Source organism: Mustela nivalis (genome assembly GCF_964662115.1).
Source record: "Mustela nivalis genome assembly, chromosome: 17".
NCBI classification, from domain to species: Eukaryota; Metazoa; Chordata; class Mammalia; order Carnivora; family Mustelidae; genus Mustela; species Mustela nivalis.
Window position 1 is genome coordinate 42,606,053 of NC_139036.1, and position 10,336 is coordinate 42,616,388.

The window sequence follows — 10,336 nt, forward strand, 5'->3', positions numbered from 1 at the left end:
TGTACTTATTTGAGAGAGAGCACGTGCCAGAAAGCAGGAGCAGGGGGAGTGGCAGAGGAACAGGGAGCAGCAGTCTCCCCGCTGAGAACGGGGGTTGATCCCAGGACCCCCGGATCATGACTAGAGGGGAAGGCAGACACTTAAGCGACTGAGCCCCCCCAGGTGTCCCATCCATCTGAGCTTTAATAGGTCCATTTCTGCAGGAGGTCCAGGCAGGAATGGGGTCAACCTGCCAAGGTTGGGGGACCCTACCAAAGAAACAATCACACAGAGGAAAAAAAAAAGAGCTTTATTGTTCCCTCTGAGGGATTAACGCCAGGAAATGAATGGTCCCGGGACCCCCACTCCTGGGGGACAGACAGAACAGTGCAGGGTGAGGGGAGAGGCATGGCCCCTCCAGTCCCAGTTGAACTTCAAACACTGAAGCCCCTCCCTCACGCTAAGATGTGCGGTCCCCACCCTCAAGGAAACAATGGGCTGGGTCAGGTCCAGGACTCCAAGACTCCACGGCTCTGTGGGGACAGGGCTGGGGGGCCACTGGGGCCGGTCAGGGCTTATCCTCTGGCCAGCAGCCACTTGGGAGGGGCTGAGCCCCGGACCCAGGAGACCCCTCCCCAAGGTCAGATACAACGAAAGCTGTGTGTGCAGGCAGGGGGCACCCGTAGTTCCAGGAAGGGCCACAGGGCTGGGGGCTGGAGCGTCTGGAGCTGAGAGGCACCAGGCCGCCAGGGCCACCTCCTGGCCATCGGATCAGAACCCGAGGTGGAGACATTCCAGGTCAAGGCTGCGGTCCAAAGCCGGAGACTACTTGTCAATGAGCCCTCCCTCCTTGAGCTTGAAGTAGAAGAACTTCTCCAAGGCGCTGGCGCAGCGGCAGTACTCGCTGTCTGGGGGGTTGTACTCGCGGCAGTTGGCAATGACCCGCTGCAGGTCGGCCACGAAGAGCTTGCGGGTGACGTAGTAGCGGCTGCGCAGTCGCTCGGTCATGGTCTTCAGGTCTGGGGCGGTGGGACGTAAGGGCACAGCTTTAGGAGGCTGGGGAGGGCAGGGCCGTGGGGCCCAGGGAGGTTTGGGGGCAGGGGCAGGTTTGGGGAGCAGGAATGGAGCGTCCTCACCGATAGGGAAGCGGATGACCTCGTAGTAGTCAGGGGCTTCTGCCTTCTTCACAGGCTCCATAAAGGGCCAGGCACTGGGGTGTGACTAGAGAGGAAAGTCGAGCTGGAGCCAGGCCCACTGTGCCCTCCGCCCGGCTTGTGAGTACCACCCACCCCAGCCACTGGCGCAGGTGCTCCCGGAAGGGAACCTGGTCTCCCCACCTTGATTTGGGCCAGCAAGTTTTTGAGGGTTGTGTAGAGCTGGTCTGGATCCTTCAGCTCCTTCCTGGGGCAAGAGATGCCATGTCTGAGGCCCTGGGTCCTTCTGCCTCCCCCGACACCCGCCTCCTCCACACAATACTCACCCCTTCTCCTTCCCCAGTGGTTTCCAGCCTGTCTCTCCTGCAAAGTGGGGAGTGGGGAGAGCATCCCTAAGAATTTGAGAACACACCCCCAGTAGGGTGCCCCTTCCCCCACCAAGACCCCTGCTCACGAATGCCGGGGACACTCTCCACGGGGATCTGCCTCACTCCCTCCTTGAAGCAGCTGAGCCCGGGGTACACCTTTCGGATCTGGGCCTGTTTGCGCTCAATCAGCTTCTTGATGATCTGAGGGAAGGCAGGGCCTGAGAGGCCAACTCCAGCCCCAGCAGCAACCCTCCCCGGGCCAGAGGCAGAGGCCCTGCCCCTGAGCCCAGGCACCTCACCTCCTAACTTCCCTGAGAGGCAAAGCAAGAACCAAGATCCTGGCCCACGCCCACCTCACAAGTACACATATGTGTGGCACATATCCACACACGTGTGCTCACCCCCCCATGCATGTGAAAAGTCCCAGGGCTGAGTACGTGCGCACGTGCACACACGCACACACACACCTCCTTCTGCTTTTTGATGATGTGAGACAGCTCCGTGTAGGGGATGCGGGGATTCAGCTCACACTCCATCAATGTTGCACCCTCATAGTCCTTAATGTAGCCCAGGTAGCGACTCTTGGGCACTTTGATGTCCTTGGAGAAGCCCTAGGGAGTAGACAGTCACGACCTGACCCACCAGCAAGGCCCTTCCAACTTGAGTCACCCTTCCCCCAGAAGCCCCCTGAGGGGCCGTGCAGACCATGTCCCCTTCTCCCTGGTTCCCGGATCACCTTCTGTGGTAGCTGGTGTGCAGGCAGGGGGCTCTGTATTGTGTGGGCTCAATTAATCTGTCCCTGGGAAGGCTCCAGGTCAGCTGCCCCTCCCAAACCACCCAGCTCTTCCAGAGTCTCCCAGCTCTTCCAGCCTGCCTACAGGTCCCTACTCTTCACTGGGGCAGCAGCGGGAGGCAGGCAGCTGGGCACGGAAGACTTCCCTCCCATCCCCACCAGCAGGCTGGACAGGATGACCTCTAGCCCCAGGCAGCAGGCAAGTGTGGGCTGAGGCAAGGGTCACCTGCTTTTTGAAGTAGCCGATGGCATACTCGTCAGCATAGGTGAGGAAGTAGAGGATGTTGTGTTTGATGTGATACTCCTTCAGGTGGTTCATCAGGTGAGTCCCATAGCCCTGCAGGGGAGGGGAGCAGGGCTTAGCAGGGGAGCCTCGAATGGAGAGAGCAGACTGCATAGGAGGTAGGGGCAGCCAAAGGACCCAGGACAGGGAGGAGGAAAGGCAGCTGGCAGAAGAATGGGAGATTGTGGGGAGAAAGTGAAGGACACTGGGTTTCTAAGCGCCTACTCAGGGCCTCGTGTGGTGCCTGGGACTTTACAGACCGCCTCTCAAGTCAGTCCACGAGGTGAGTATTTTTTTTTTTTTTTATAAGTTTTTTTTTTTTTTTTTTAAGATTTTATTTATTTGTCAGAGAGAGAGCGCGAGCGAAAGTGAGCACAGGCAGACAGAGTGGAAGGCAGAGTCAGAGGGAGAAGCAGGCTCCCTGCGGAGCAAGGAGCCAGATGTGGGACTCGATCCCAGGACGCTGGGATCATGACCTGAGCCGAAGGCAGCTGCTTAACCAACTGAGCCACCCAGGCGTCCCATGAGGTGAGTATTTTTATCTCCATTTCCCAGAGAACAAAACCCCAAGACACCAAAACGTGCAACCCAACTATGTTAACGATGTTAGGAAATGTGTCCGAAGTCAGACAGCCAGCCATGGTAAGGCCAGGACTGAAATCCCAACCAGGAAGTTGCTCTCCCCATGTCACTGGTTCCCAGTTCCTGGGCCTCAGAGTGAGGGGAGAAGGGGAAGAGGAATCACAAGGGCCCTACTCATTTCAAATCTGAACCCTAAAGAGAGAGTATCTCCCATACAGGTCAAGACCGAGTGGCACCATGCAAATCTGGCTTACAGAAACCAGGAGAACTGGGAACCCTACCAGGTTCTGTTATGCCAACTTAAGACAGAACCCAGGACTATCACCCAGCACCAGGATAGTATAAAAACTAGTAACTCCTCAGTATATGTGAATTTTCCGGTGTTGAAAGAAATTCAGGTTCATTTAAAAGTGTTATTGGGGGGCGCCTGGGTGGCTCAGTGGGTTAAGCCGCTGCCTTCGGCTCAGGTCATGATCTCAGGGTCCTGGGATCGAGTCCCACATCGGGCTCTCTGCTCAGCAGGGAGCCTGCTTCTCTCTCTTTCTGTCTCTGCCTGCCTCTCCATCTACTTGTGATCTCTGTCAAATAAATAAATAAAATCTTTAAAAAAAAAAAAAAATAAAAAATAAAAGTGTTATTGGTAGGGGTGTCTGGGTGGCTCAGTCGGTTAAGTGGCCAACTCCTGATTTCAGCCCAGATCACGATCTCAGGGTTGTGAGATCGAGTCCCACATTGGACTCTGCGCTCAGCAGGGAGTCTGCTTGAGATTCTCTCCCTCTGCCCCACCCCCTGCTTGTGTGCTTATGCGTTCACTCACTCTCTCTATATAAAATAAATAAACCTTTAAAAAAAGAAAATAAGAGCATTACTGGTTTGGGAACTCTAAAGTGTTTTCTTAAGGCAGTTACCAAAGGACAACCGCCCCCTTATGGGGCTGGGAGAAACTGGCCGGCCACTGAAAGAGGGACTGGAGACTGTGGCTTCCCTTCTGTGCAAACTGGGGCTGGGGCCAAGGCACTCACCTTGACCTGCTCATTCGAGGTGACGGCACAGAAGACAATCTCTGTGAAGCCCTGAGTGGGAAACATGCGGAAGCAGATCCCACCGATGACCCGCCCGTCCTTGATCAAGGCCAGAGTCTTGTGCTTCCTAAGGGGAGAGGGGAAAGGTCACGGCCCCTACCTGGTCCCCAAATGCCTCCCAGGTCCCTAGAGCCTTGGAGGCCAGGGCTGTATTCAGAGCCGGAAGCGGAGGAGCAAGTATTCCCACAGGCTGGGGACGGGCATGGTGCCTGGGGCTGGGGCTCTTGTGGGGACGCACGGGTCAAAGACGAGGCGGGCGATATACTCCTTGGGCATGCGCGGCAGCTGGTGGGAGAAGACGTTCTGCAGCCCCACAAGCCAAAGCAACACCCGCCGGTTGGCCTTGGGTGTCAGCGAGTTGCCGATGACATGGAACTCGATGATGCCGCGGCGCTCCTCCAGGCGGGCTGTCTCGTCCCGGGCTGCGTTGGCCGACAGCAGGCTCGTCTGGGCACCAGAGGAAAGGGAGTGAGCTGCGGCCTCTGGCCGGTGAGCCCCCTCCCCACACTATGTAGGAAGCCAGGCTGCCCACCTCAGGCCCCAGCATGGCAGCGGGGTCTGTGATGGTGAGCATGACCTCATTGACCAGCTCCATGGGGATGTCGCCCATGACGCGGAGCCGCTTGGCATCCTCCAGGGTCAGGTTCTCTGGGAGCTTCCTCTTCTCACCTGCTGGGGAAGGTTGGCAGGGTCTCCGGTGGACAGCAAGAGAGGTTAGGGGGGCCAAATGAGAGTCAGGGGTCAGGGGTCAAGTACGTACCTGGCATGGGCTCAGCCCCTCCGGAATCCAGGCTCAAGGAGCTGTTGCTGCCCCCACCCATGGTGGGGCTGAAGAGGGGGGCACTGGGGACAACTGCCGCACTGACTGTAGCTGAGAGGGAGTGAAATCAGGGATGGGGGGTGGTCAGAGGTGGTGGTAGGTCCCCAAAAAAGGATTCCCCAGACACACCCTCCTGCATGTCCCCACTGCTGCCATCCGCAGTGCTTCTTCCCGGCGGAGGGCTGAGCTCTGCTAGGGAGGCCAAGCCAAGAGCCTGCAGAGCCTGCTGGGGCACGTACCCGGCCTGGGCACCAGCTGCGTCCCTTCTGAGGGCGGCATGGTGAAGCCAGACTCCCAGATCGGAGAGTTTGCCCCATAGATCTCCTCCTCCAGCATGGACAGGAATCTGTGGGGAGGGTACAGGCTGTCTCACAACTCTGTCCTCCAACCAAGGCAGCAGCCTGGACCAGACGTCAGAAGGACTGGAGGCAGGTTGAGAGACCCAACTGTCACAGAATTAGGAGCCGAAGAACGGAGACAGCCTTCAGACTAGGGGAAAACACAGTCCTCGGCTTCTTGGGAGCCCCTAGTCAGAGGCAGAACAGGACAATCTAGACAGAGAACAGAGGCGCAGCCTACCACAGTGTGTGGCACAGAGGGACAGGGTCTGAGCTGGTGCCTTCCTGAGCTATGTGGGAAGTGCACAAGTCACCCTGGGTCTCAGGATCCCCTCCTGCCCCCTCGTAGTCCCAGCGGGCGGCAGAAGGGGGGCTGAAAGGCCTGCATTAGTCAGTGGAGGCTTCTTATACCAGGTAGCTATGAGCCAAGTTTAAAACGGGAGGAAAGTATAGCAGAACAGAGGAAAATCTCACAGATAGGACCACGATGGGAGTGGAAATCGGTTTCCCCTCAAGCGTAAGCTCTGGTTTCTCGGCGCTCTGTGCTTCTGAGGCTGTGTCCAGGCCCCGTGGGAAACAATGAATCCCATCTACCAGGGGCGTGGGCAGGGGTCAAGTTAGCACACGGGCCATGTCCCTGCCATTCCCAGACTAGTACACACAAAGGCAAATGCCGGCAAGTCACAACTGGGCCCCAGACAAGTCTGCCAGGTAGACACCCAGATCCCAGAAGCCTCCTGGAGGGGAAGGAGACCACTCCAGGAAGCCTTCCTGGAAAAAAGGGGACAACAGGGAGGATGTGAACTTGGGGCAGATCCTGATAGGCCAGAACAAGCCTTACTTTGGGAAGTGGGTGAGGATGAGGGTCCTCTTCTCAGGCACCAGCTTGTCCTTCTCCACCCGGAATTTCTCCAGCAACTGCCGCCGGGTCACCGTGAAGATGGAGCGGAGGAGGCTTCGCCCGAAGATGTGAGTGGTCTCGTAGCGGGGGAGGCTGTCGCAGCTCTGGGGCACATGGCAGTAGCAGAGCCACCTGTGGTCAGCAGGGAGGTGGGAAGGGAGAACGGGGGTGCTGGACCCAGGCTGGGCCTCCGGGCCTCCCCCACCCCAACGCTGCCCCTGCCTGGGCCTACCTGGTATAATTGACCTTGTAGGTAGCCACGTCCTCGGCCTGAGACCGCTGCCGAAATTGGGCAGGCGTCTCAAGCTTCCAGTAGTTAAGGCAGAGCAGGAACATCTTTGAGAGCTCAAACATCGTCTGCCGCTCCCGAGGAGCCAGGTGACTGAACTTGTACTGCACGAAGTTCAGCACACCCTGAGAAGTGGGCAGGGCACAAGACCAGGAAGGAGATGTGAGCAGCCAGCAGGGGTTTCTTACCCAAAACCTGGTGCTTCCTGAGGGGAGCTAAAGCTCACCTCTCGCTCTGGGGCTCTCGGTGAAGAAGAACTTCTCCCCCCTTCCCACCCCCATGTCCATCTTGAGCCCGAAATTCCCTCCCTTCTCTGAACCGGTCCCTTGTTCTCAGCTTGAAGAGGATGGGGAACACAGGCTCCTGACTCCTCCAAGATGCCCCCAATTCTCTTACCAACTCCCTCACCCCACCTGCTCAATATTAGGCTTCTCAAAGGGGGGACTGCCCAGGGAGCCCTCCACCACTGGCCGGGTCATCTGCAGGATGCATTTCCGGAGGAGCTGGAGGAAGAGGAAGGGGGAGGAGTAGAGGTCAGTGGAGCTCAGAGCTGCAGACTCCCCAGCCCCAGCTTCTTTGCTCACTCACACTCACTTGGATGAAACTCACCTTGAAGAGGTAGAAATAGACCTGCTTAGTGTCTGTGTCCTCCTCTTTGTGAACAGACATAAACAGATTCTCCACGTCCACCACCATACCCAGCAACCGGTTGATCTCATCCTCTGATACATTCTCCAGGTGGGACACGTGGTCAGCTGTAAGAAGGACAGGTGGTAGGGTTGGGAAGAATGGACACATCACCAGAGCTCCCCGCCCCTCTTCATCATCAGCCAATTTACAACCTAAGTCCCTCCAACCAGTGTGACGGGCAATGAGACCGGCTGCTCCTACGTCAACCCTTGGGTGGACCCTGTCTCTTCTGGGCTGGCAGATTTCCTGTCTCTTCCCTTGGGAGAATACATGCTCCCAAACCAATCCCTCCTTAAGGGGGCATTTTTAGTTTCACAGATAAAGCTCCCTGACACTTAAAAAAGCCCATCCAAGCAGGACCCAGCACCTGCTCCCACCCCAGCTCCAAGGGCACTACCTGCCTTACCCAAGGGGTGCTCACAACTGCGGCACAGCTCGCTCAGGTTGGCAGCTGGCTGCTGCAGGTCCATGCGGGGTGCAGTGGGGGGCTTGGGGTTTTTCCAGCCATTACACTTGCAGGTTTCATTGGCCTGGCGGCAGAAGACTCCGTCAACAGCCCTGTAACTGGGGACGGGGAGCCGATCCCCAGCCACAGATTTGCCCCCATTCCCACCCGAGCCCCGGGATGCCCCAAGCCCCGCCCCCTTCTCACCCCAGGCCCCGCCCCCACCTTGCAAGCCGAGAAGACCCCTAGCTTCTCGAGCTTCTTGGCGCGCGGCAGCCCCCGGACTTGCGCCTTCCTCTGGCTGGCGCGCTGCTGCTGGCTCAGACCAGGTCGAGCCGGATCCCCTCCGCTCCCCGTCCCCCCACTTCCTACCCCAGGACCCCCAGTCCCTGTGCTGCCGGCTGGCGCTGCAGCTGGGGCGGGGGCTGGTGCCGGAGTGGGAGCCGGAGTCGGGGCTGAAGCCGGACTAGGGGCAGGAGTCGGAGTTGGGGCAGGGGCTGGAGAATGAAGGGGACGGGGCTGAGTGGCCGGGGCCGGGGTCGAGGCCTGGGAAGGTTCCGCCATGTCCTCCCCCGCAGCGGAGCGCGGCGCGGCGCTCCCAGCCCTAGGGCCGCATGGGCAACCGGCGCTCAATGCGCAGGCGTCGCTGCGCCGGAGCATGGTGGGAGTTGTAGTCTTCCACGGCCGCTCCCTTGGCCTCCAGCTTCCAGACTTTTCTGTCTTGTCTGTAGGTTCCAGACAAACAAGTGAAGCCTGAGTCATTACCCTAGATTGGCCTCTCCTTACTTATAATCTCTTTGAAGGATTCCGGGATTGGTGTTTTTGTGGGGACTTGGAGAAGCATCTGAGAAAACAGGCTTCTGTTGAGGGGAATTGTGGAGTCTGCCCACCTCCCAAGGGTCAGGGTAGAAGGGCCAGCCTGGGGTCTGGAGTTGTCTTGGCTTCCCGGCACACCTCCCCCCACCGGCAACGGCCCTGTCCCACCAGTCTGCAGACACAGAATTGCAGCTACAGTGGAGATGAAGAAGCAACACTTCCTCTTCCTGCCCCGTGAAGCGGTTACACGGCTGTGCTCTTTGTGGGATAATTCAGCTGTACTCTTTGGTGCACTTTTTTGTATTACGTTACATTTCAGCAATAAAGGATTATTGTAAAAGCACCAGAGGATGGTCATGGCCACAAAACCCGATACCGAGGTGAGGATGAGGCAGAAGTAAAGGCGGGCACATCCTAGTGGGCGGGCATTGCTCTCCCTGTAACAGTGTGGGCACCTCGAGGGCAGGGCCGGGGTCTTCTTTTTGCCACAGAGCCAAGCCCTGAGCCTGCCGCAGTAGACCCAGGGTCCGAAGCATGAAGGGAACCAGGAAGCCCTGTTCACCTCCCAAGCCCATGTGTCGCAGGGCTGTGCGCGGTCAGAGAAAGAACGTTCGGAGAATGGAAGACCCCACGGTCACACGCCCTTGGCCCTGTTCAGGGGACGGACCCTTGTCCTCAGGCCCGACTCTTGGAAGGGCAAGAGCCCAGCGGCTCAGTCCCGTCTCTGCCCTGGGCTGGTGAGCGTTCCAGGCTCGGACCCCCACGTCCAGCCTCCGATTGGCCTACGCAGGGGCGTCCCAGCCTGGAGAAGGGGAAGGGCCTAAGAAAGGCGCAGGCGCCAGGATAAGAGCAGCAGCAGCGCAACCAGACCTGTGGAGGCAGGACGCGTGTGGCGGTGCCCCCCCACCCCCGCCGCCCTCCGCCATCCGCCTTGCCCCGGCCGCGGGAGAGCGGAGCTGGGCTGCTTGGAGCCGGCTCGCGGGAAGGCCTCTCCGGGTGTGCGCGCCGCGGCCGCGCGCTCAGCACCACGCCCTGCGCCTCGCGCGGTTGGGCAACAGTTGCTCACTCGGATGCAGCGGGTCGGTAGCGGTCTCCCCAGCGGGAGCCAGGTGGCGTCCCGCAGTCCCAGCGCGGCCCTTGCCGAACAGAACCAGGTGGCCACGCTGCCGGTACGGCTGCTCAGGGACGAGGCGGTGGCTGCGCGGAACAACGTTCATGCGGAGGATGGCTTCCAGATGAAGGTGGATGCCTACGGCTTTGCCCCGGAGGAGCTGGTGGTGCAAGTGGACGGCCAATGTCTGGTGGTGACCGGCCAGCGGCAACTGGAGGGCTGCAGCCCAGATGGGGCCGGCTACTGCGTGGCACAGAGGGTGCACCGGCAGATGCAACTACCACCAGACCTGGATCCCGCCTCCATGACCTGCAGCATGACCCCCTCGGGCCAGTTGTACGTCCGAGGCCCGTGCCAGGCGCTCTCTCCCCCTGAAGCCCAAAGAGGTCCATCCCCGAGAGTCCGGGGCCGTGGCCCCAAGAAGAGCCAACCTACCCTGACCCAGTAAACAACTAAGTGTGCAGCAGCAGCCTTGGTGTTCTGTGGTCTTTTCTTGGGGTCGGGGTCAGAGGTCAAGGCATAACGGAGGTAGAGAGAGGGCTAGTGGAGGGCCCCTGTTGGCAGGGAAGGCATTTTAAGGGGTTGGTCCACCAAGAATAAGGCCTCTGCGGACTGGACCTGCTGCCCAGCCCCTGGCAGCTCACAGCAGCAGCTCCAGCAGGGAGCAGCAGAGGGCCAGGAGGCC

General features: G+C 59.1%; 2 protein-coding genes across 3 annotated transcripts; one reads left to right on the forward strand and one right to left on the reverse strand.

Annotated features, from left to right (window-relative positions):
* Positions 1-273: 273 nt before the first annotated feature.
* Positions 274-8,365, reverse strand: KAT2A (lysine acetyltransferase 2A). 2 transcript variants are annotated; one of them, XM_082706095.1, is made up of 18 exons: positions 7,950-8,365; positions 7,686-7,809; positions 7,199-7,344; positions 7,003-7,092; positions 6,533-6,714; positions 6,241-6,432; positions 5,301-5,407; positions 5,002-5,112; positions 4,774-4,910; positions 4,480-4,688; positions 4,182-4,308; positions 2,521-2,631; positions 1,969-2,112; positions 1,588-1,702; positions 1,460-1,496; positions 1,317-1,380; positions 1,116-1,200; positions 274-998 (listed from the first exon to the last, which is right to left on the reverse strand). In XM_082706095.1, exons 1-18 carry the CDS (start codon positions 8,286-8,288, stop codon positions 805-807), a joined length of 2,514 nt encoding a protein of 837 aa, XP_082562221.1. In that variant the 5' UTR covers positions 8,289-8,365; the 3' UTR covers positions 274-804. The 2 variants fall into 2 exon arrangements, with proteins under 2 accessions (XP_082562221.1, XP_082562222.1); XM_082706096.1 differs by having other exon boundaries at positions 4,774-4,913; positions 7,950-8,318.
* A 1,174-nt stretch (positions 8,366-9,539) lies between these two features.
* On the forward strand, positions 9,540-10,120 carry HSPB9 (heat shock protein family B (small) member 9). Its single transcript, XM_082706173.1, has one exon. It carries the CDS (start codon positions 9,611-9,613, stop codon positions 10,097-10,099), a length of 489 nt encoding a protein of 162 aa, XP_082562299.1. The 5' UTR covers positions 9,540-9,610; the 3' UTR covers positions 10,100-10,120.
* Positions 10,121-10,336: the final 216 nt, after the last annotated feature.